Source organism: Quercus lobata, chromosome 7 (genome assembly GCF_001633185.2).
Source record: "Quercus lobata isolate SW786 chromosome 7, ValleyOak3.0 Primary Assembly, whole genome shotgun sequence".
Classification (NCBI taxonomy): domain Eukaryota; kingdom Viridiplantae; phylum Streptophyta; class Magnoliopsida; order Fagales; family Fagaceae; genus Quercus; species Quercus lobata.
The window spans coordinates 26,860,020-26,886,083 of record NC_044910.1 but is presented as its reverse complement, the minus strand read 5'-3'; the positions used below and the strand labels follow the sequence as shown (position 1 = coordinate 26,886,083).

General features: G+C 35.2%; 2 protein-coding genes across 4 annotated transcripts; both read left to right on the top strand.

Annotated features, from left to right (window-relative positions):
* The first annotated feature begins 2,059 nt into the window (after positions 1-2,059).
* On the top strand, positions 2,060-9,066 carry LOC115952938. Of its 2 annotated transcripts, XM_031070308.1 has the most exons (12): positions 2,060-2,522; positions 2,641-2,697; positions 3,047-3,277; positions 3,418-3,545; positions 3,899-4,007; positions 4,148-4,187; positions 5,216-5,305; positions 5,418-5,517; positions 5,652-5,791; positions 6,258-6,360; positions 6,938-7,665; positions 8,440-9,066. In XM_031070308.1, the coding sequence occupies exons 3-12, from the start codon at positions 3,139-3,141 to the stop codon at positions 8,726-8,728; spliced, it is 1,866 nt and encodes a 621-aa protein (XP_030926168.1). In that variant the 5' UTR covers positions 2,060-2,522; positions 2,641-2,697; positions 3,047-3,138; the 3' UTR covers positions 8,729-9,066. The 2 variants fall into 2 exon arrangements, with proteins under 2 accessions (XP_030926168.1, XP_030926169.1); XM_031070309.1 differs by lacking the exon at positions 2,641-2,697.
* A 9,425-nt stretch (positions 9,067-18,491) lies between these two features.
* LOC115952177 (iron-sulfur cluster co-chaperone protein HscB homolog) lies at positions 18,492-24,313 on the top strand. Of its 2 annotated transcripts, XR_004083293.1 has the most exons (8): positions 18,492-18,916; positions 19,320-19,416; positions 19,532-19,621; positions 20,634-20,699; positions 22,607-22,675; positions 23,005-23,147; positions 23,575-23,661; positions 23,948-24,313. XR_004083293.1 is itself a non-coding variant. In XM_031069251.1 (7 exons), the coding sequence occupies exons 1-6, from the start codon at positions 18,591-18,593 to the stop codon at positions 23,140-23,142; spliced, it is 786 nt and encodes a 261-aa protein (XP_030925111.1). In that variant the 5' UTR covers positions 18,492-18,590; the 3' UTR covers positions 23,143-23,147; positions 23,575-23,917. The 2 variants fall into 2 exon arrangements, 1 of the variants encoding a protein (XP_030925111.1); XM_031069251.1 differs by lacking the exon at positions 23,948-24,313 and having other exon boundaries at positions 23,575-23,917.
* Positions 24,314-26,064: the final 1,751 nt, after the last annotated feature.

Sequence of the window (26,064 nt, the reverse complement as noted above, 5' to 3'; positions counted from 1 at the left end):
GAGACGGAGAAGATCCCAGGAATTTCTGCTTGGCGCGTGAGTTGATTCCACCGCCACCTGCGCCAGCGCACAAGCTTTCCCACAGACGGCGCCAATTGTAAGGACACGATTCTCTAGCGGCCCAATAAGGATGTTGGGCTCGCGCATGAAAGATCCCTCACAATATGATTTGTAGAGAGTGGGTTTGAAAAGCTAGCCGTTGGTCACGGGGCGGTGCCCGGTCCTGGTTTTAAAGGAGTTCGTGTAGAAAAAGGATTTGGGCTTGAACGTTTAAGCTCTACGGCATCGCATCCTAGGGGATGGGCCTCCTCGGACTTGATCCGAGGACCATTGGGGTCTTACCCCGGTTACCCGACGATGGGTTTTTTCTGTAATCTCAGGTGTTATTGAGATGTTCTCACCCAGATCCTCTCCCTCCCTTGGAGGTGGGATCCAGCCTCCTCTTCTAGGTTCACTTACTTTTTCTTTTATACTAGTTTACGTCCGCTATCCTTCGTCCACGTGTAGGGTCAGTCTTTACAAACACTGACATTTGTCCCATCAGTCCAATCCCGGAATTGTTGGGGATGGTTTGATAAAGCTGCAGAGTACGGCTCTGTCAGGCGCTGGGTCTTATCTGGAAGGGTAGTAAGGATAACCTCCCCAAGGTATCTTGGATCTCCTTACGAATTCGTCCCTATACCAGTTTCACCCCTTTGTTCTGGTGGGATTATGGATCTGCCGAGGACTACACTGTCCTCGGCTGCCTCCCAAAATTCTTTTGTGCTCTGCGTTGTAGAGCTTGGGCCACAGCTCTCCTCGGATTGGGCCTTCGGACTCTCTAAGGGCAAATGGGCCTGGTCCACGAATTGTTGGGCCCCACACTTATTATTAGAATAAGACATCAATTGATTAATGATGTAAAGGAGTTTGAGCATCAAATTCTTATTCAACAATTGGAAAATTTACCAACTAAGTTAATTAGAACCTACATATATAGGTTTATGTGAATTACTTTTAAGTTTTGACCATTAAATTTCATGTGTATTCATAAGCTTGTGCTAGCAAAAGGTTCATAGGATAAATGAAATTAAAGATGAATATCAACACATACAGAGAGAATTACCTTAGAAATTTTTATTCTTCAAACCAACAAATGAATCTCTTCCGAATTATTACTTTGTAATTTATAAGGCTATCTATCCATGTGTATTATTTAAACAATTTCATAACTCATTAAAAATGATATATGAAGAAAAGTTGAGTTTAGTTAACGTATGTTTTTAGGGCATACATGAATTATCCAGTTTAAGAAATTTTTTATTGAAAATTGAAAAAACTTTTAAAAATTTGACATTTTTTTTCAAATTTTTATAAAAAATTTACTAAAATGGATTATTATTAAAACCTCTCTAAAAGTTTACTAGTCCCTAACCATTTACACTTACTTAAAAAAAAAGAAAAAAAAAAGATATAAGTATATTGGTTATTACTAATTAACTTGCTTCTGTGTATATATATTTTTTCTTCTCAAAAAAAAAAAAAACAAAACAAAAACAAACAACGTGTCCCCTTCAAATTTTTTGTTACTCATTTACAGAGATCTCATCGCTTATCTCTTTCATCACTCATTTTCTTTTTTCTTTTTTCAATTATTTAGCAAAAATTATTCAAATCGTGCTCTTCATAATCATAGCATAAAAGATAAGCCCGTGCCAAATCCTTTACATTTTATTTTTGGTAACAAAGGAAATTTTTTAATTTTAATTAAAGAAAAACTAGAACCTTTTATTTTAAGGAAAATCCAGAAGCTTTTATTTATATATATATATATATATATATATATTATATTAAGACACAGGTTAATCAATTATTTTAGGAAAAATTTTATTAAAAATTGATAAAACTGTCAAACTTTTTTACAGCTTTATTAATTTTTGATAAATTTTTTTTAAAATGATTTGTTATTAACACATAATATTATATAGAAAAAAACGATGAGAGAGAGAGAGAGAGAGAGAGAGAGAGAGAGAGAGAGTTTATGAGGCGCTTTCCCTAAAATCTAGTGGCTGGGATTATATTGCTACAGTGACAAAGCTGCGTCACCGACGACTCCCCTGACAAACGACCATAACAAGCACACTGCACACGTCTTATGGAAAGAAACTTCGTGGAGCTTTTACCAGGTGGTCCCCACCATACACACTATCCCAAACCCCAGTAGAATCCCAATACCAATGTTCCTCACAAATCTGTACTTTCCTTTTTTATATTAATACTATTTTTTAATACTAAAAAGTTTTTGGGAAAAAAAAGAGAAAAGTGATTCTGCGTTGTGTCTGGAATTCGTTAATACCCAAGAGGGAATAAGTTGCATAGGAATTAGGATTTTTGGAATAGCCCATGTTGTATGTCCGTCTAGGTGGTCGAACATCAGGTGAAGCTGTCTCCTTTCTTTCTCACTGAAATCAAAGTTTGGGATCTCCATTTGGGTGTTCAGGATTTCAGTTTTTAGCTCATAAAGCTCACCTGGGTGTTCCTATGTGAGTTCAATTTCCACAAGAATTTTCATCTGGGTGCATTCATTTTTTTCATTTTCTGTTTTTGTTTTTGTTTTTGATGAACTCAAATGGGCTTTGTATGTTTTGGTTTTGCATTCAGTTGGTCTGAGGTGAAAATGGATTTTGGGAATTTTATTGGTACGGTATGCTAAGAAAGGTAAAAGTCTAGTCTTTGAGAGCTCTACATAGTTGTTTTCTAATGGATTTTTAATGAAACTTAAGGATTTTCTACTTTCGTGTGCTTTATAATATGAAAATATTAGTAAAGAACTTTTGCAGTCACCATTCAAGGCTCTTATGTTAATGCATAGATGCTTTTCTTTCATTACACGCATTTAATATAAGTAATTTTGGTTAATCGTGCTTATTGAGATGTAAATTTCAGCTGTGTACACATGTTGCAAGGATGGTATCAGTTTTTTGAGGTCCTGTTAATTATTATCCCCTCTTATTCTTATTCATAAAACAACATTTAACACTTCCTAGTATAATCTTAAATTCATCAGATGGTGCTGAAATCCATTAATAGTACGTGGCATAGATTCTCCACTTGACTGTTTGAGAGAGAGAGTTTTATGATTTGCTTGGAGATGCAAAGATGGAGGAAAAAAGGAAGATTATTCAATACAGGGAGAGGCTGGACAATACACTTGCGTCTCCTGATCTGAAAAATGGGGAGAGACTTAAAACTCTAGTCAAGGATCAACTCCTACATTCTACGAAAGATGAAACCAAAGGTTATATATTCCCTAGACTTTTCCTTTTGACTTCCTTAAAAAAGCTATGTTGTATGTTACCTTATCTTAATATGAATTACTAACATGAAAATTTCATAAGGTTGTAAAACACTTTTTAAATTAGATTTTTGGTTTTGCAGGATTAAATGAGAAAGTCATTGAAAAAAGGACTGCAGAAGTGTCAAATTTTCTTGACATGTTGAGGAGTGCTTCTGTAAATGATAATGAGGGACTGAAAGCCAGTGAGAAATCACATGCTGAATGGAAGGTAGAGCATATAATTTACTTAATCCCTTCCCCTTTCCTTTTTTCCGTAGTTAACCCTCTTGTAATTTGAATTATCTTCTTCGTTTCCACACTCTCTCCACCCTGGAACCTTTATTGTTTCTTCTATCAAGACACTTCCTTTCTATGGAAAATTGAAGGAATTAAGTCTGATGAGTGACTTCATCTGCTGATTAGTAGAGAATTTAACAAAAGCTAATGTGGCTTCAAAAAAGAAAAAGAAAAAGAAAAGAAGCTTGTCCAGCTGCTTATGATGTTTATATTTGGATGGGCCTGCAGATTACATTTCATTACAGGTGTTAGGATAATTTATTGACAATCTGCTACTTTTGACAGTTAAAACAGGATAATGAAGAGTACCGTGTAATGTATCGCGAAGGACCCCAAGGCACTCCCTTTCATTCATTACTGGTTGAAGGCTATGTAGATGGGCCTGTTGATGTTTGTAAGTTATAGCAGAATATCCTGACATCTTTAGCCTCATCCTATAATGATGAAAAATAAAGCATTCTAATTATTTAGGCTGTTGGTTATCATTGAATATCAAAATGAAAACTTTAAGATAAATTTCTTCCTTCATTGCAGGTTTATGCATCTCATGGGAGTCATCCCTCTACAAGAAATGGTGAGAATTTTTCCTTCATTCTACGTGCTTGTTTTCTACATTTTATGGCCTGATGTATGCTTCACGATTCTGCTGAATATGAATAATATAGTAGAAACATAAATCACCTTGTCTAAGATATGCGTTTTCTTTTCGTTTATTTTTTATTTTTGGAGGGTGGGGGAGGGGGGAGGGGGGATTATTTTAGAAATGCAGAAAGCATAAATTTCCAGCATTAAGTAGCTGCTACAGTAATATAACTTTTATCAGTTGACACTATTTCTTTTGGTTGTCGATTTGTTGGCATTATATGAGGCGCTATAAGTTCATGTATTGGTTTAAATGTTCTTTAAATTTGAGGATGTGCAACTGTCAAAATTTTCGGATTTTTTTTTTCTCTTTTACATCCCTTCCTATGTTCATGGTACTGATTATTAAAATTTGAGTTTGTGCAACTGTCAAAATTTTACGATTTTATCCTTCAAAAAAAAAAAATTTAGGATTTTTTTTGTCTCTTTTACATCCCATCCTATGTTCCTACCCTACTGACAGCATGGTACATTCACATTGAAAAAAAGGAAAAAAAGGATGGATTCCTGAGATGTCTGATGTAGCACCTATTGTTAATGAGGATAAGATGAGAGAATATTAGTTGGGATATTTGTCCTGTCTATCCTGCAATTTATTTCTTATTAACATTTACTCTTGTCTATTATCTGAAAAAAAAAAAAGTTGGCTGAAGGGGATTGGTGAGGGCTTGTGCAATAGTTACCACTGAGTGCATCAACAGGAAGTGTTGAGATTGAGAAATTAACAATGTGCGTAGGCAACCCTCCCAGTTTAAGTGTGTGTATGTTTGCACATGTTGTGCTTATGCTTGCCTTGGGGTGGTAAAAAGCACACAAAAGGTGTTGGTTGAGAGAGAGATAGAGAGAGAATGCAATATGAGTTTATGACATTTGGCAACCCATCTTTCAATCTAGACTTTAGTGATACTGTAATTTTGACAATAATTCCGTTCTCTCTTTATATATTTTATATTTTGTCAGGTGGCCTCAATTCACTATTCCAACTTTCAAAATTATCACTTGCAAATGTTTACAAAGGGTCCGGATTGGTGAACAGATATCTTTAGTGAGGTTTGTCTAGCACAAACCAATGCATTTCTTAGAATTTTTTTTTTTTACTTTTACTTCCTCAAATATATTGCAGTTTGAAAATCTGATTTTTCTTTAAATTCTTGGAAGAAAGGATGAAGCTTTCTTGGCCACTGTCAACAAGAGAGGCTGTTGTGCACTATTTTTTGTTTGAGTACTTTCAAGATGATCTCATTGTTGTTCTTCTAAACACGGTAGCACTCGCAATCTTTCAGGGATTTGATTTTTGACTCAGATGCAATGTGTTTTTTGTGCATATGCCTGAAATTCAAGCTATTTCTAGATTCAGATCTGAAGTAAAAGTATATTGTTACAATTTTGCTTCCAGATCTCTGATTCAGAAGACATTGACATGGCCACTCATGGTTTTACCAGTGAGGTAATCCCTGAAGCAGATGATGTTATTAGGATTGATGTGGTAGGAGGCTATGCTTTGCAAAAGGTGACCCCAGATAGAAGTTACTTTCGGTGAGTGTTGATTGGCTAATGTATATATAAGCAGTCCTGTAACTAAATCCAATTTATTTGGGATGCAGATTATACTCGACTAGGCTTATGGACATTTAAATCTGTAAACAACCCATTATATTTTGGTTTAAAAATGACAAGAGCCTTGACGATTTAGGCTTTTCTGTATGTATTCATTTTGTTCACATAATTTTAAATGGGTCTAATGGCTTTCCCATTGATAGAATAGCTTACAGTACCAACTTATTAAAAAAAAAAAAAATCCTGACATTACCATTGGAAATAATATATGCATTAAACTGCTAATTAAACAAGACTTTAAGTCACTAAAAAAAAAAGAAAAAGTCTTAAAGTGATTGCCTTTCTGCCCAATGTTACCTAACTATTTTAAGTAATGGAACATGATTGATTGCCTTGTTTAGTGCTCCACCAATTTTAAAAATTTACGAACTCTTAATTTTTGTAGGACAATAGCAAATATGGATATCAAGCTGGATTTTGTCCCTCCATCCCTAATAAACTTTATCTCAAGGCAGCTCATTGGCAATGGTTTCAGACTGTATCAAAAGGTTATACATTTTATTCTCTTAAAGACTTTTGTTTTGCCTTACACATCTGGTTCAATATATCACTTTTATTGTCCACTATGTCAGCAATAATGCCAATTCATTGAGGAATATTACTATTATAGTTAGTTGTGAATGAAATTGAGTCTAACCAAATCATCCGACTCATTCTAGAATGAACTGGATATAGAAGACTTTCGTTTTTGGATTTTTTTTTTTTCTCAGAGAACTGGATATAGCCTACTTATTCATTGGATTTCAGGTTTTAATGGACAGACATTTTTTTGGGTAATTGATAAACAGAGACACTTAACATGACATATAAACTCAAAATGTATTTGCCAATGAGCTCTAGCTCAAATGACACTTCCTCCTCCTTTAATAATGGGATAAAGGTTAAGTTGTGGGTTCAGCACCCATGAGGTATGTGTCTGAATTGGGGGGGACCTCATAATGTACTTGGTTGGACACATAAATGGATGGCATTAGTTAACATCATATATGTTTTAGTTTTCTCATCTTCATCTACATCAATCCTGTTCTATCATTTTCTCATATTTTTCAATCCTCAACATCACAGGCAGTGTCATCTATGTTTAAGGGTGATGAAGACTTTAGCAAGGCGTTGGGGGACCCACTGTATACTAAAATGCGTGAAGCTCTTTGTTCGACTTATGTATCAAATAGGGCTGTGGAAGGGAAAGAGCAAAAGACTGACGCATGCATTCTTCCTGAAGAACATCTTATTGGAAGTAGTAGGGGTGATATGAGTGATACAATTCTGGAGGTTAATGGCACTTACCATGTAGATGAATCTGAGCCAAAGAATGCGAGAGTTACAGATAGGAAAGCCTTTGGGGAGATTGAAGAGGAAGAGAGTGAAGAAAGCGAACATTTTGAGGAGGATGGCAAGGACATAGAAAAAGTTTCAACCAAGGAATTCATAGAAAGTTGTAATGAGGACATGGAAAAAGTTTTAACCAAGGAATTCATAGAAAGTTGTAGTAATGTAAATGACAATAGAAATATTTTAATCAGGCCTGAGGTGGAACAAGCTCTGGGAACATTAGAGAAGGTCATCTCAATGGTCCGGGTTTATGGTTTTAATGCCCAACCTAGGTTCTCTTCTGGGGTCATCAGTGAAGAACCTCCAATTATGGACAAGAGTGTGCTAAAGGACGCAAGTTCTTCGGAAGATGACAGAGTATCTTCAAATGGTGAGGTTAGTCTTGAAGTATCCAAAAAGGAAACCATAGAGAGGACATCACAAGAACAACCTAGGAATAGCTCTAGCAATCACAGCTTCAGGTAATTATGTTAATAAACCAAGTCATAATAATGATTTTTTCACAATATACCTCTGCATGTCCTTAGGCAATTGGAGTCTAGTTTTGAATTTGTATCCTCCATTTTCGCTCATGTATTCTGAATCTTTCATTCAATTTGGTTTTTTTTTTGGGGGGTGAAAATGTGATTTTCTTTTTTAACTTAAAAAATTTCATTTCACCCAACTTAAATTGAAAGAGGAAAAGTATTTCTTCTCTTAATTTTTGCTTTATTGTTACTTTCCGTTACTTCTTTTTTGATACAATATAAGCCTCTCCACATGTGCTCTCAAGTGAGTTCAAAGGCTCTTACTTCTTTTATTTCTTAAAAATGTTTATTTTGCCTAGTTGTTATAACCCTTAAATGGAGGACAAGAATTAGATTGCCTAGTTTTTCTTAAATCTTTTTGTTTTAACAATTTTATCATCATCGTATTCTGTATAATAAATTCTGTCATTTTGTTTTTAACTATATAATGACCTTTTTGATGAATCAAACATTTTATTTTGTTACAATAAGTGGTGGAGGGGGGATTTGAACTTAAGTTCACTTCTATGGGAGAATCGAGCAATGTCCCTAAGCTACAAAATCCTATTCTTTTTATAATAGTTTGGATGACAAACCAGAGTCCACATTTATGGCTATCCTGGCACTCTTTTTTTTTCCTTCTTGAATAACTTATTACTCACCTAAGCAGAATTTGTCTCACTTGTAAATACAAGAAGTAAATGGTACCGTCCTGATCATGTTTTGCAGGCATGCTGGATCAAATTCTCACTCAAGGGAAGTAAACCATAACAAAATAGCACCAGCATCACCAGAGCAGTATGTTTCAGCTCCTAGTGAGGCTAACCAGGTTGCTTTGTGTTCCACTGGGAATGGGACAACTGAAGTACTGAATTTGGACCAAAGTGCGAATGACATTAATCAAATTAGCACCAATGCAAATGGCATCCATGAAAGTAGTCTAGATGGAGACAAGTCAAGCAAAGAGAAAAGGCATAGGATGTGTTGTTTCAGCATCAGCACATCACTAAGACGTTGAATTAGTTGAAATGGCCACAGAGGCAAATTCAAGAAACACAGGTTTGATACAGTCACACCTACAATTCAATCCTTAACAGATCAACTAAGAGATTTTTTAACATCTTGTTCGAAAACTTGTATCATGATGATATTTATTACAAGTTTTATTTTAGATCTTTCACTTTGGGCATATATGTTTTCAATAATTTTTGTTTTTACCATTTCCTTTTTGTCCTTTTCGGTTAAAAATGTACCAAGTACCAACAGATGAAAAAATTGAGCTGTTTGGATGCCAATGCCAATGCAATGATAATGGAAAAATATTCGGTCAATGCAAAATAGACTTTGTTATTGTTACTTGGTGCAATAGTTTCTTACATGATATTCTTGGATAATCAACCTGTCTTTAAATGTTACCTTGAATTTGATTTAGCAATTTGTGAAAGTTGTGTATGTTTATAAATGAACTACACTGTTTATAAATAGTTCAAGTTCGGCTCGGGAAAAAATTTGTTCATGTTGTTTGTTTAGCAAATAAACTAAGCTCAAGCACAAGTTTAGGCTCAACCATTAAACAAGTCAAGTTCAAACATAATAATGTGTTTATGAACAAACTTGTGAATATGCGGGTTCGGTTTAACCATATATAATGTTATATTTTTATATGTATTTTTATTCAAAAATATATTTATATAGATTTGAAAATGGATTGTGCACGTTTGTTAGTTGGTTCATTTAATATCAAATTTGTATTTGTATCTTATTGATAATATAAATAGGTTATTCGTTGTATAATTCATCACTTTGTAATTATTGTGAAGGATAAAAAATTTTAGTCATGACTTTACTATATATAGGAAAAGAATAAGTTAATTAAATAGCTCATGAATAAGTTAAGTTAATCAAGAGGGAGAAAATGGAAACATTGAAATTTTTTTAAAAACAAGTGGGATTAAATTGACATTTTTTTTTTTTTTTTTTTTTTTATGATCAACATGAAATTAAGCCTAAAACTTCATTGAGCTACGCCTACAAGCTAAGAACCCTATAACTCGCTCAATTGGTTAACATCTTTTGTATGTTCATGACATCTACGATTTAAATCTAGTCTCCTGTAGGGTCACATTTTGCAGCCTAAGCCCAAGATGTATGAGATCTTGGACCTGTGAGCCCTGTACAATAAATTTGTAGAGAGTGGGTCGAAGAGTCAGGCCTCAGTGCATGGATAACAGTTAATATGGTGTTCATGACCATCAAGCAAAGATCAACTGAGTTTATCAAAGAAGGTTGGTCATCGGCACAATCCGAGGAGCTCTTTTTTAGTACCTTTTGGGAGGTCGCCGTTTTTTCTCCCTTTAGATTGCCTCCTGCCCTCCATTTTATACTAGCTTCCCTCCTTCCCTCAACGTCCACGTGTAGATTCAGATTCATAGTGTTGATCCTTGTCTCATCAGCCCCTCTCCAAAGTTGTTGGGAGTGGTTATAAAGGCTAAAAAGCATGGCTCTACTAGGTACAGAGCACTTAATGCAACAATGGCAGCTTTCCCTTAGATATTTCCATTCCTCCCGTTATCCTTTTCTGTCTTAGTACTTATTTTGTTCCATGGAATGACCCGAAGTGTCACTCTCAGTAGTAGGCCGTTCCCTTTGTCCTCAGCCATCTCTGACCGAGGAGGGGTTCTTCCCATGGCCGAGGAGGGATTCTTCCTTGGACTGGGCCCTTGGCCCAACGTATATATTGTAGGGGTTCCTCGGTTTGTTACCCTCACAATAACCCCTCGAGATTCTTCTTTTCTTCCCCATGGGAGGAAAGGAGGATCTTGATGTGATGATAGTTCTTTCGCGCCCATTTTACACTATGTCCGATTGTAAGATATTCTTTTAGTTTATCCAAGTCGCGTTCTTACTGTTTTGGTACACGAGGCGCGCTTTCATTAAGGTCTTTTATGAAGTGACGCAAATCCCACGGTTGAAGACTGCTTTGGAGATTGAGCGAGATTTATTTCGCTTGTAATTCTTTCCTTGAGATTCGGGCGAATTAATTGCCGCCGGGTATGCCTCCTATATAAGACACATAGGAGGGGGGGTCGTTCTTCCTTATTTACAGATCCTTGAGTTCTGCGGGAGTTTCATGCTCTTAACTCTTCAGACGTTCCCGAGGTCCCCATCAAGGTGGTGATTGAGGTTTAGGGAATGAAATGGCCAAAGATAAAGGTGAGGGTGAGGGAACCAAACCCTCTTCAGAAGCCAAGGGCGCTGCTAAGATTCAGGATGACACAGTTAAGGCAAGGGAAGCAGAGGCCAAAGACATTTCTTCCTCTTAACCGGGCAAGAAAGAAGTCTCTCTTCCTTCAGCCAAAATCCGAAGCAGGTGTAGATTGCATCAGATTTTTGGTACAATAGAATTTGTATTTCACCCGGAGCCATGTGTCACGTGTGCGCGAATTTGGATTTCTCATCGCCGGTATCATCCATACTTGCTCGATTGCTGCTAGAGTTAGAGCAAGACTTGCTCGATTGCTGCTAGATCAAGATTGTGGATCTGGCGTCTTCGCTTCTTCTTCTTTCTCATCGCCGGTACCATCAATACTTGCTCGATTGCTGCTAGAGCAATACTTGCTCGATTGCTGCTAGAGCAATACTTGCTCGATTGCTGCTAGAGCAAGATTGTGGATCTGGCGTCTCCGCTTCTTCTTCTTTCTCATCGTCGGTACCATCCATACTTGCTTGATTGCTGCTAGAACAAGATTGTGGATTTATCATTCCCATGGACTGCTTTTTATAGTTAGCTTTTAAAACAGGCTTGCCTAAGCCCTTTTTATGCACAATGTACTTCTTCTTTTTCTAATAAAAAGATGACTTTATTTTACTTTGCGAACCTTTCCTTTTCTACAATAATTGTTTTATGAATTTGTGTGTTGGTATTTTTTCTTTCGAATAGTATTTAGAATTGACGTTGTTGATGGTAAAAAGTTGTCACCCTAAATTTATCAAAACTGATAGGCACCCAACCGCTAACTTTAAATAAGTTAACTATATAGGACTAATCAGGAAAATAACCGTGTGCTCTACATTGCGAATAGCGCAACCACCAAAGGACGTGTAATTTAAAGTAAGCGGTCTGAGGGGATCACCGGGTACTAAGGTTCTCTTCAACATTTACAATGATGTTATAGCGTTAACTTCCCTTAAGCATCTGGTTCAAGGACTGCTTGCTCACTCCCAAGTGCAGAAGATTGTAGCAATATATTTCTCGGAGTACCAAGGTCGAACCACAAGGAGCAGGGTAAATTCAAGGACAATATAATTAAATAACAATTTGAGTGAAGAAGAAAAATACTTTTGCTTGGTGATTGTTAACAAGAATAATAATAAAAACTGATTTTAATCAATAATGTAAATACTAGGGCATCAAGGTGTTTCCCTATATTGATATGAAATTCTTTGTGATCTAAGAAAATATCTATTTCATAATTGATTGTTCTTATACAATTAAAAACTTATGATTCGGTTGAACTAAGACAATTCAAGAACTCATGATAACCTCGATTGATAATGCGGTCAGAAAAGTTTTCAGAAAAACCAATTCACTTTAAATCCTGGTTTCTATTTGAAACTATTAGATATTCATCTAAACAATAAAAAAAACATGATTGAACTTATTGAAAGTATGGAAGAACTAATACATCAAAAGAAATCTAATTGAACAATCAAATATGTCGTTGATAAAATCCTAGAAAGAATCACATTAAATATTCATACCGTATAAAAGAAACATAACCCCTAGCCCTAGCAAAGAGTTTAGGCTGCCATTAAAGAAAGAAAAATACAAGGTTTTCTCTGCCAAAATTCATTCTACCAGCCTCCCTTCAAAACCCTAATGTCTAAGTGTCCAAAGAAAATAAAACATTTACTGTTTTAATTTCCGTCCAAGTTTACATTGGTAACTTGTGAGTTAATTTCAGCCTTAAAAAATTGAGAATTTCGAAAAACTCAAAACTGGAAAGTTGTAGATATTTAAGTCACGGTTCCAACACATCTGGCCTTGTGTCAATTAGATTTTTGAGGAGATAGATACGCCCAAAATACTGATCAGTGCTCAAATCAGATTTTTCCTTTTTAAATTCTGCTTCTTTGATTTCTTTCCTTATTTGAAACTTCCAATTATGGTAGATGATCCAAGCACTCCAGCTGCACCTCCTTAGACATTTAAGCATGGTCCTTTAGCTCCACTTTAATTCTAGTTTGGCCTCCATTCTTTCACAAATTCTTGTAAACTCATCTTTCTTACATGATTTCCTGAAAGTAGAAAATTACACAGAATGAATAGCATCTTATTCAAGAAATTATGTAAAGATAAATAATAGGGACTAATGCAAATCATGACTTAATTGTACAAATTAAGCATAATAATAAGAAGATAACGCCCATATAAATATATAACAAGTATACATTTTAAGGCGTTATCAAGGACCGAGGCATGATTGAATTTAGCTTAAACACTTAGAAAGTTGCCAGTGCGTGTTAATTTCCACAAAGCAGGAGGACCGAGGACCCGACATAACTAAGGTTCTGTTTAGCCGCTTCAAAAGATTCTGGTGCGTGTTAATTTCCCCAAAGCAGGAGGTCCGAGAACCCGACATAGCTAAGGTTCCGTTTAACCGCTTCAAAAGATTTTGGTGCGTGTTAATTTCCTCAAAGCAGGAGATCCGAGCACCCGACATAGCTAAGGTTCTGTTTAACTGCTTCAACAGATTTTGGTGCGTGTTAATTTCCCCAAAGCAGGAGGTCCGAGGACCTAACATAGCTAAGGTTCCGTTTAACCGCTTCAAAAGATTTTGGTGCGTGTTAGTTTCCCCAAAGCAAGAGGTCCGAGGACCTGACATAGCTAAGATTCTGTTTAACTGCTTCAGAAGATTCTGGTGAGTGTTACTCCCCAAAGTAGGAGGTCCGAGGACTTGACATAGCTAAGGTTCCGTTTATTGCTTCAAAAGATTCTGGTGCGTGTTAATTTCCCCAAAGCAGGAGGTCCGAGGACCTGACATAGCTAAGGTTCTGTTTAGCCGCTTCGAAAGATTCTGGTACGTGTTAATTTCCCCAAAGCAGGAGGTCCGAGGACCCGACATAGCTAAGGTTCTGTTTAACTGCTTCAAAAGATTCTGGTGCGTGTTAATTTCCCCAAAGCAGGAGGTCCGAGGACCTGACATAGTTAAGGTTTCGTTTAACTGCTTCAAAAGATTCTAGTGCGTGTTAATTTCTCCAAAACAGGAGGTTCGAGGACCCAGCATAGCTAAGGTTCAGTTTAGCCGCTTCAAAGGATTCTGGGGCGTGTTAATTTCCCCAAAGCAAGAGGTCCGAGAACCCAACATAGTTAAGGTTTCGTTTAACCGCTTCAAAAGATTCTGGTGTGTGTTAATTTCCCCAAAGTAGGAGGTCCGAGGACCTGTCATAGTTAAGGTTCTATTTAACTACTTCATAAGATTCTAGTGCGTGTTAATTTCCCCAAAGTAGGAGGTCTGAGGACCCAACATAGCTAAGGTTCCGTTTAACCGCTTCAAAAGATTCTGATGCGTGTTAATTTCCCCAAAGCAGGAGGTCCGAGGACCCGACATAACTAAGGTTCCGTTTAACCGCTTTAAAAGATTCTGATGCGTGTTAATTTCCCCAAAACAGGAGGTTCGAGGACCCGACATAGTTAAGGTTCTGTTTAACCGTTTCAAAAGATTCTAGTGCATGTTAATTTCCCCAAAGCAGGAGATCCGAGGACCCGACATAGCTAAGGTTCTGTTTAACTGCTTCAGCATCTATGCTTTGACTCTCGGCTTCTTTCTCCAAAGGGGGATTCAGCGAACCGGGCTACTAGACCCGCGAGAGCTAGCCCCTTAACAAGTGTACGGGGCATATTCTTGACATCGAAAGCCCATAGAACTGTGCCCCATTTAGCAATCCTCCCCGCGTAATTAGTACTTCGAAGTGTAGACCTGAGCGGAAGCTAAGTTATGACAACAACTGTGTGTTCTTGGAAATAACGGGGAAACTTTCGTGTAGCATGCACCATCGCCAAAATGGTCTTCTCGAGGGACTCTTGTTGATAGGAGCTTGATCCCACCATGATTAACCGCTGCATCCACCAACGCACAAACTTTCCCCACAAACAGCACCAATTGTAGGGTTACGTTTTGCAACCCAAGCCCAAGATGTATGGGATCTTGGACCTGTGAGCCCTGTACAATAAATTTGTAGAGAGTGGGTCGAAGAGCTAGGTCTCAGTGCATGGATAACAGTTAATATAGTGTTCATGACCGTCAAGCAAAGATGAACTGAGTTTATCAAAGAAGGTTGGTCCTCGGCACAATTCGAGGAGCTCTTTTTTAGTACCTCTTGGGAGGTCGCCGTTTTTTCTCCCTTTAGATTGCCTCCTGCCCTCCATTTTATACTAGCTTCCCTCCTTCCCTCAACGTCCACGTGGAGATTCAGATTCATAGTGTTGATCCTTATCCCATCAGCCTCTCTCCAAAGTTGTTGGGAGTGTGGTTGTAAAGGCTGAAAAGCATGACTCTACTAGATACAGAGCACTTAATGCAACAATGGTAGTTTTCCCTTAGATATTTCCATTCCTCCTGTTGTCCTTTTCTGTCTTAGTACTTATCCTGTTCCATAGAATGACCCGGAGTGTCACTCTCAGTAGTAGGCCGTTCCTTTTGTCCTCGGCCACCCCTGACCGAGGAGGGGTTTTTCCCATGACCGAGGAGGGGTTCTTCTCATGGCCGAGGAGGGATTCTTCCTTGGATTGGGCCTTTGCCCAACGTATATATTGTAGGGGTTCCCCGGTCTGTTACCCCCACATCTCCCATTGTAAATATTGAATTATTGAAAAAAAAAAATTTAAGATAAAGAGTTTTTTTTAGAGAGAGAAAAAAATAGTTAAAATTCAATTGAGTCCCTTGATTTTTTACTTTAGTTGTCAAATTAGTTTCTATAGTTTAATTTTTGTCAATTTAGTCCATCCCTAAAAATAGCCAATTTGGTCATTTTATCCAAATTTGATAGCAAACCATTCATGATATATATATATATATATATATATATTTTTTTTTTTTCTGTTTTAAAAAAAAGTTCAACGGCTTCATTTGTCAACAGATTCGAAGAGAAAGATCAAATTGATTCATCATGATATAGTGTGGATAAAATTAGCAAAAATCAAACTATTTTTTTTTTAATTTTTTTTAGGTAAAACGAAAAATCAAACATTAAAATTAACTAAAATTGAAATTTGACAACTTTTTTGCTGTTGTTAAATTTAAACCCTCAAACTCAAATAGTAAAGTCTTATGTAGTTGAATAAAAGACATTAGGTTTGATTTTTACCTATACCAAAAATTCAATTAATGACTAGTTATAAGCTCGTGTGTTACATGGTTTTATGAAAAAACTTATAAAATAAATGTATAAATAATTATATATTTTAATAGATTTAATAAAGATAAAAGAAAAAATTATCAAGTGTAAATAATTATCTTACTAAAATAAGAGGTAAGATTTCTTCCTAAAACTAAATTAATTTGATAATTCCAAATTGAATTTTAAATTGCTAATTATTTTAAAAAAAAAGTACTAAACAATTGATAAATCTAAAATTAATATAATCTTGATAATATTATAAATTAAAATTAAAGTTGATAATTCAAGAATACACGTATAGAGCATCTTGATAATTTGATTTAACATAAAAATTGTAGGGACACGATTATTTAGCGGCCCGAGAATGACGTTGGACTCGTAAGTAAAGGGCCCTAACAATATAATTTGTAGAGAGTGGGCTTGAAAGGCAGGACCTTAGTCACAGGTCGGCAGTGTAATCGGGCTTTCTGTGGAAGCTTATATATGGGCGGACTTGGCTTGACTAGCTAAGCCTTCCATTAATGCGGGTCATAGGATTTAAGTCCTCGGATATCGTCCGAGGAGCCTTGTATCCTTCCCTTTCTCCCTTTTTATAGGATTTTCTCCTTCCTCTTTATAGGATTTTCTCCTTCCTTTTGGAGATCCCCTTCTCCTTCGCTTTCTTTCCCTTTTATACTAGTGTTCCTTTTCCCTTTTAGTGTTCACGTGTAAGTTTTACTTTTTGGGGTGCAGACCTGTCCTGTCAATCCATACCTAGAGTGGTTGGGGGTCGTTGGAAAAGTTAAATGGCGTGGTTTGGAGCATGGGCTTGTCAGATGCAGGATTCTGTATTACGATGTGGGCAGCTTTCTCCCTTGTCCTGCCTCTGTACTGAGTTTGTCCTTTTCTTTGAGTACTTTGTGAGGTGCTGAGCATAAGATCGTCCTCGGCCATATCCTTGTGCCTTTTTTGGGCTTTTATTATGCGTCTTCGGCGATGGCTCTCCTCGGCTTAGGTCCTGGGCCCTAACGTAGAGTGGGCCTGGGCCATGAATTCTCTGGCCCCACAAAAATCATATAAGAAAATTGTTAAAATTAATCTATTAATTCTAACCATATTTAATCATTAATTCTAAGACCCTAACCCTAAGCATATAAATTAGATCAAAGCTAAGAATTTAGTTTAAACAAAAGGCAATCAATACACAAAACCTAATCAATTTAATAAAAACAAAATACAAAAACAAAAAAGGAGCCTTTAGAAACTGGACAATGTTTTCAAATGTTTTGAATTCATTAATTAAAATCACATGAAGACAAAAAACCAATAATAAAACTAAAGAAAAGAAACAACAACAACAACAACAACAACAACATAATAATAATAATAATAATAATAATAATAATAATAATAATAATAATAATAATAATAATAAAAGAAAGAATGTATACCTGCATTGTCATGGGATTTAGGCATTCACATATTGAAATAAGCTTCACTCCAAAAATGATATATGAGGTTATATATTTCATTTGAAATATAATTTGTTTAAATCTTATTGAAATTAAAGATATCTAATCAATGTATTTGTTTTTATCCCATAAAAATTGGAATTAAAAAAAGGTCATATGAATAGAATGAAAAAAAAAAAAGAAAGAAAGAAAAAAAAAGGAGTTGATTCAACCTAACATAACATATAAAAAATTTAAAATTAAAAAAAAAAAAATTTAAAAAGAGAGAGAGAGAATGTGGGTTCATAGCTATAAAGAATTTTGATATATATATATATATATATATATATATATATATAAATGCCATCAACGTAGAAATTATCAAATTAATGGAGATATATACTATTCTTTTTAAGTTCTTTTAAAATCTAAAAATTTAATAAAATTTTTGCAAATTGGAAAAGGCACGTGGCGCAACTACGACGTTCAAGCCCAACTTTTATTTTATATATATATATATATATATATATATGATATGATATGATTTTGAGAAAATAATTATCAAAACCGTAGAAGTCAAAGTATCAAAAAAACACTTAAACCCTCCCTAATCGGCAAAATTTGCTCAACAAAATTTTTTCAGAAAAATATTAGATAAATAGTATGCGGCTGAAAGTATTTAGTAAGTTGAACTATTTTTTGAAACTCGAGTTCTAATCCAAAATCGAGTTTCTCAAACTCGATTTAGACCTGATGTGAATTTATTTATTTTTTTAAAAGTGAAACTCTCTATTTTAAAAAAAATAACGGAACTCAAATTTGCTTTCGTATTATACTCGAGTTTACTAAACTCGAGTTCCACTTTAAAAATAAAAAATAAAAAATAAAAAATGGCCGCAGGCTATTCACCGAATTTTTTCCAAAAAAATATGCAATTTAACAAATTTTGCCCTCCCTAACCAGAAACAACCGCTATACAAAAACAAAACAGTAATACTAAAACCTCCAAAAGGCCAAGGTCGAAGTGTTTCCATAGGAAAGTACAGAAAAATGTGGAAAAATAAGGTTTGGAATTTGACACTTCTCTCCACCATTCTCAGACGAAGAACAACCCTCCTTTCCATCTCTCATTTCCAAAGCAATTCTACTTCACACTTTCCGCCTGCAATTTCCAGAACTTCTAATTTTGATTTTCTCGGGAATTCCAACTTTCCCGGAAAAACCTTCTGCTCGGAATCGGCAGAGAAATCCCATGTCCATGTCAGATGCTGGAGTTGTGGTAACGTGGCCAATGGGTCGCTGTTTCTCTTCTGTGACTCGTGTCGGAGCGTTCAGCCCCTCGATCAATCCGTGGACTACTTCCAAATATTCGGCTTGTAAGTAATTTATTTTTGCCTTTTCATCTTGAAAAAAAAAAAAAAAAAAAAAATCCCATTTTACTCTGTTTCTTTGTCGAGAAAATTTGCCCACCAAATTTTTTGGATTTTTAGAATTCATAGTTTACTTTCTAGTACTTCTGTATTTGTGGTTCATGTGTATTCATATTATAATAGATTTTGTGTTTTCTGGGATGACTTATTTATTTGTTTAGAATTCAAAATTTACTTTTTGCTACATAAATCATAATACCCAATTCAAAATTTTAAGTTTAAAAGCTGATTGGAGCTTCTAGAATAGATAAATGAGGAAAATAATGTTTTTTTTTTCTTCCAAGTTCTAGTATTATAGGCCAAGATTTATTTGTTTGTGTATTATATTATATGGTTTTAACTTTGGCAGGGAGAGGAAGTATGATATTGGGGTTGAGAATTTGGAGGGAAAGTACAAAGACTGGCAAAAAAAATTGCACCCTGATCTAGTTCACTCTAAATCTGAGGTCGGTCTACCAAGTTCTTCATTTTTGGAATTGGAAATACAAAATTTTGATTCCCTTTTTATTTTTGGTTGGAAAATCTTGTCTTGTGTTAAGTTTTTTTGGGGTCTTTTTGTAGAAAGAAAGAGGGTTTGCTGCTGAACAGTCTGCTCGGGTAATTGATGCGTACCGCACACTTAGCAAGCCATTGTTGAGGGCAATATACATTGTAAGTTTTCTTTGAATAGATGCACTTTATGTTTATAGAGTTATTATTTCAGAAATGTATCCTGGACTGGGTTATCAGATTTTACAAGGTTTCATTTTTCCAAACTTTACTCCTTGATAACATTTTCTTTAATCATGATTATTTTTTTATTGTCAGGTTTTAATCATGGTTATATTTTGTATAGAAATATTTATTCTTACTCAAGTTGGGTTGAAAGGCCAGGAATGACTCATGTGGCTACCCATTGTTTTAAATTTCAGTTGCTAGAATAATTAGTTTAGGCCTGCTTCTGCAATTTATTGAGAACATGGGGCATTTTAAACTTAATAAATCTAAACATCTTGATTTCTTTTTCAGTGCCCTTAATATATATATATATATATATATATATATAAGTTACAGTACAATTGTTTCCTGGGATGGGTGAAAATTCTAGACAAAATCAACATGATTTTAAAAATATAGTAGTAGTATAGCCAAGAGCCTTGTAGCTCAACCGGCACCACCTGGTGTCTCTAATTGAGACATCCAGGGTTCAAATCCCTTCTCCCCCATTGTAATAATAAAAAAGAAAAAAAAAGAGTATTGTACCAGTAAATCTGGATCATCTTAGTTGAAGATATTGATCCTATGGCATACTTATTTTGTTATAATAGATTGATATGGATGGTCATAGTATGACCTAAAAGGCTGGCGGGAATAGTTGCAATAGAGGCATGTGATGAACCTGCTCATTTATTCACTAGACTTTCTATTAAATTTATTTATTTGCAACATTCTGTTGGTGGTTATGTATAAATGCATTTGGTATGTGGGACTGCATCTCAGAAGATAAATACGATACCACTGAGAAAAGGATCCTATCTTGATGAGATTTGTAGATTATGATGTCTGTCTACGGTGATTTCATTATAAATATCCTTGTATTTATTTTCTATTTCTTGAAGTTTGTGAAATTAAGAATTATCCAAGAAAAAGTTTGTGAAATTAAGATTTGTCGGTTCTTTTACAGATGAGGCTTGAAGGTGTAGATGTTGATGAAGAAGAAACACTTTCAGATCCAGAGTTGCTATCTGAGGTAATTTTTGTCTAATTGGTCTACTTCAAGATATTTGATCATTTATAGTTTGTTTATACATGACAGTTCTATCTGCATTTTAATGTCATTTCTCCCTTTTCAACGTATACTTTGCCTTACATAATTAGAAGGCCTATCAAAAGAGTGATAAAAAGAATGGAAGATGGTCTGAGTATCCTGCTCATTGCTTTTGTTACAAAAATTATGAACAATTTTGAAGTTCCTGATCCAGAAGTAACATAATATTTGCAAGGATCCATGTAAAACATGTTTGATTGAGGGATGAAAACTAACACAGGCAATGAGATGCCAATTGCGTTTTAGTTTAGTTTAGTGTCAGGGGCAATTCTGTAGTTCTGGTTTCTAAACATGGGTAATATTATTCTATTGGGTCTTATTTTGGGGTTTGATTTTTTGATTGGTTTTATTTGCTAGTTTAGTTGCTTAATTTGTTCTTAGTTATCAAAGCCCAAGTATTCCAAATCCTATTAGGGTTAGGGTATTAGTCATCTAGTTATATGGATGCAATGCTTTCTCTTCGAAGGGAAGATGTTTTGTAAATTTTCAGATGCTATGAAGCTTTTTGTGATACAACATTCTCCGAGGTGTGACGCTGAGGAAATTTTGGGTGTGATGCCTAGAAGCCCATCTTTTGTTCTCCTTCGTCCTTGAATTTCCAGAAATTTGAAACCAAACAACCACACATTGATTTGTCATATTTAAAACCATAAAATACGAAAGTTCAACCCTAAACTACCCACCCATCAAATAGCCGCAAATAACCCACAAACAGCCAAACTACCGTATTTGGGTTACTAGTTACTGCTGTTCACAGCCCTGGAACAGTAACCCAAACCTTAGATTTTCCCCTATGTTTCATCCCTAAATCCTACTATTCCTTTACACCATTAGAAACACCATGTTCCTCACTATTTTCAGCCTTTTTTTCCTGCCAAACCCTAACCCTAATTCTTCAAAATCTCAGCTGTCCAGCATTTTGAAGTCTAATTTGATTTCCTTCCCCTTCACCCTTCATAAAAAACATTGCATGTAATTATTATCTAGATTCTAGGGAGGTCATGTGCTTTTTGGTAATCCTCTGTATTTCTAGATGTGAAACCTTTGAGTACAAATTATGGTTTATCATTATTATAGGCCTTTTTGACTTGTATTGTTGTGTGTGTGTGTGTGTGTGTGTGTATTTCCAATGATAGTTAACTTGTTATAGTAGTCTCATTAATTTATTTAACAAATATAAAGAACTTACTGCAATCTTAAATTACAACCTTTGAAGTACTACAAGTACAATTGCATTTGTATTTTGTTTTTTAGTTCCTCCTTAATTATATATGGGAATGAGCAACTGACTTGGTAAATGTTCGTGATACGGTTCACTCCAAGGGGTAGCACAATTGGTTGAGGACCATGCCTTGTGAAGTAGAGGTCACTAGTTTGAATCTTCTCTTCTCCCTCCCCTTGGGGCCAAACCCACTTGTAAATAATATATATAGTCAAATTTAACTAGGCAAAATTTGTTTCATGAAATTATTGGCACTACTGTAGCGGATGGTTAAGGCCTGCTATGACAGTTGGAGATAATTTTATGGATTTTAAATAGCCAAAATATATTTCATGATGCTGTTCACAGTAGTGTCAGAAGCAGTGGTTCGTTAGTGGACGCGGATAATTTTGTAGAAAAAAAAGCTTCTTTTTGTATTTCAAGAAGTGACTGTTTTTCCGTAATCAAAAAAAGAATTCACCTCCAAAATTTGGTTTTGAGTGAGTTTTCATTTATTTTTGTCTAATTGCTGATAGGAAAGCTTTTTGACTCTGTGAACCTTTATGTTTTTTAATTATAATATTTCAGTTCTTAAATCAAAGAGTAAGAATTTAGATCTAAATTGCAGATTTTGGAAATCAGGGAAGCTGTTGAAGAGGCAGCTGACTCTCGGGAGTTAAATCAAATTCAGTCTCAGGTATGACGGAGCACTCCATCACTGGACATATTTTGTCAGAATGCCAGGGTTGCCTGTACCCTAGTTTGAATCTTTTAAAACCATCATATGTTTTCAGTTTGCAAGAAGATTTGAAAAATGATGGCTGATTCAGGGGCCTGAATGGATAATTTAAGTCATCTAGCTACATGATTATAGGGCTATGAAGGTCTCTTACACAAATGTCGAGATTGGTGGGAGCGAACCCCTTCACAACTCAGCTGCGTTTACTCTATTTTCTAGTAGGAAATTTTCATGATTGCTGTCCTGGTTCAAGATTTAATCAGAAATATGCATATTTGTTTGTCCAGATGCAAGAGAAGCTGGATCATTGGTCAAACTCTTTTGCAAATGCATTTCAATGCCGGAAGTTTGAAGAAGCTCTAAATTCTATCCGACGAATGACTTACTACCAGCGTGTAAATGAAGAAATTGTGAAGAAGCTTTAATATAGGTATGCAATGCAAGTTTTTTTTTTTTTTTTTTTTGTCCCGCTCTTTTCTATTGGAAATGTGAGTTTCAGAATCATCTTTTGGGGAAAAGATTTCTTTTTAGGAGTGATTTCTCCACCTCAAGGTCACAAACTCTGACTTGTTTAATGATTTTGGATGGTGAATTAATTAGCTTTCTTGCTAATAGCCTAATGATTTGTTAATGACAAAACATGTTCTCATTGTAAGTCAGTTCCAATATTTTTTGTATTTTAGGAATAATTTGGAAAAAATCGAATATAATTTAAGATGATTTGTATGTCTGCAAATTCTTTAATATGAATTTCAAGTTGGGATCCATTACCTCTTTGTTTGTAAATTGTTTTAGACTAAGTTCTACATGTTCGTAATTATAAATAAGTTTCTGAGCCATTGCCCACCCATTGTCAGGATCTTGGTGGTCTAGCGCCCACTTTTGCGGTTGTAGAGTCAACAATTTAATGCCAAAATTCACAAGCCAATGTCTTCTGGATAATTGTGAGTATTCTGGATAATTGTGAGTATTGAATGATATGGCTGTGTAAGCATTCACTTTAAGGTTGAGAAATTCAATACTATGAATACAGTTGTAGCCATTTGTCTGCTCTCCCATGTAGGGCAGGGTGGAGGGCGAGACTGTGTGTTCAAGATACACAGGGTGCTTGTGTAACTTATCAATAAAAATAAATCTGTATTATTTTTCCCTTTTATCTTGTTAGCTTCATAGAAGCAAATCTGTATCTTGAATTCTTGATCCTTGTTTGCTTGTTCCTTTTTATGGTAGGATCTGTTCAAAATTCAAATGCCTGGTCAAGATTGCATACTATCACATAAGACAAACATGAATAGAACCTCAAAAATACAAAGGTCGTGGTTGAGGATTTATGGACAAAGCCATAGATGTTTGCCATGCCATGAGACTATTTATTTGTTCTTATTGTAATCCGTGGTTTTCAGTTATTCATCTGTTTTTTTCTTAAATCGACACTGTTTTCTTTCCAGTGTTGCCAGTTGGTTTTTTTATGATTTGGACAGGCATACGGCAGTATGCATGTATTTCTATTCTTACTAAAGAATGTTTGATGTTTTTGTCAAAAAAAAGGAGAAAAAAAAAGGAAAAAAATGTTTGATGTTAGAATAACAGATGACATCTTGCATCGAAACTGCTTGCACTTGGAAGAGCTAGAGATAGTCCATTAGTACTTGAATAACAGCTTCATCCTTTACCTGTCATCTTTCAATAAAATCAGAAATGATGAAAATTTGTCTATTATCTTGGTTAATGCGAAGTGGCAGTAGCTAACTTTGAATGCATTTTTTTTAAAAAGGTTTTTATACCTATAATTTGTAATGAGGTCAGATGTAATTTTGTTTCATTTTGGGCTCTCCATTAAAAGGGGCAATAACAAGAAATAGCCAAGTGTAAGAGTTGGTAGAATCGGTTACAATCGTCGGAGAATCACGATTCTATTTGATCCCACTCTGATTCTGCTTTACAATTGTTCTTTGTATGATCCAGATTGATTCCATGGTCTAGGATTGATAGGGACGAGGGTAGGGAGCCATCTGACTCTGAGTTTTATTTTGCGCTTGTTGTGAAAGAAAAATTACCTAATAAGATCATCTCATGAAGAGTCACTCTCACAACATATAGGTACCATAGGTTAGCATCTATACATAATTGTTACCTAAATTTTTACCAATGGATATCCAAACCCGACCCAAGCCTAATTTTTGGGTTATTTTATTTTATTTTTAATTTAAGCAAATCATCTAAATAGGTAAAGTTAGCATGAAAAGTGAAAACTAGAGAACTCTTAAAAAACTAGTCTGGCCTTTATTAAACTACACCTTCGTCTTTTTTTTCCATAACTCAGCTTTTCAGTTTACATAATTGTTAGAAATCAAAAGCACTAATAAATACATTGAAAAGGCTAAGTACATATAATTGTTACATTTATATTACCCAAAAAACAATAAACACAAAGCATAATTGAATTCAATCCCTCAAAATTCAATTTCTCACATAATGTTTTTTCCCCCTTTTATGGTTTCACTTTCACCCTTAATTCATACAGGACTGAGTCTAAAACATAGGTGGTGCTAATAGGATGATTAGCATCATATAAATTAAACGCCACAGATGGTTCAACTAGTTCCACAGGGCATGCTCATGTTATGTGTACAATGGATAGATAGCAGCATAAGTATATTAAAACTCTATTTTGAGGCAAACCTAGTTCAAGAAATAGTTGTAATCTATTCTACATGTAAGTACAAAAAGAGGTTATGTAAGGATTTACACATTTACAAAGAAAATTTAGAAGGAAAGATATAAACTCAAAGACAGTTATTGCAGAGAAACCAAATCCTAAAGTGAATGTGCAGTATAAAAAATTGAACCCATCCAGCAACAATTTCAAAGCAATCAAATGCACAGGTGGGTTTGCGAAAGCTCTAATGTTTGGATTAAACTAAAGCACCAGACAGTTCTTTCACACAATCAATTCCAAAAGGTATGCATAGAAAAAACAAAACGAAAGCAACAATCCCACAACAATCAAATAGACAAGCGGGTATGCAAAATCAAGGCTTTGGAGAAACCAACTCACTAGCTAGTTGTTCTAGACAAGGGGCCGTTTGGTAACATTGTTCTACTAACTTTATTTGTATTTTTTGGAAATACGTGTAAGTGAAAAAGTGTGTAGAAATGCGTATAATGTAGTTTAAAAATTGAAAACATGTATTTAAACTCTTATACCAAATGACCCGAATTTCAAAATGGTATGTAATTATGCATAAAATGACAATTGAACCCACCAAGCAAAATGCCAAAATAATCAAAGCCATGGAGAAACCGACTCACTAGCCGTGAAGTTGCTGAAGGGGCTGAAAGTTTAT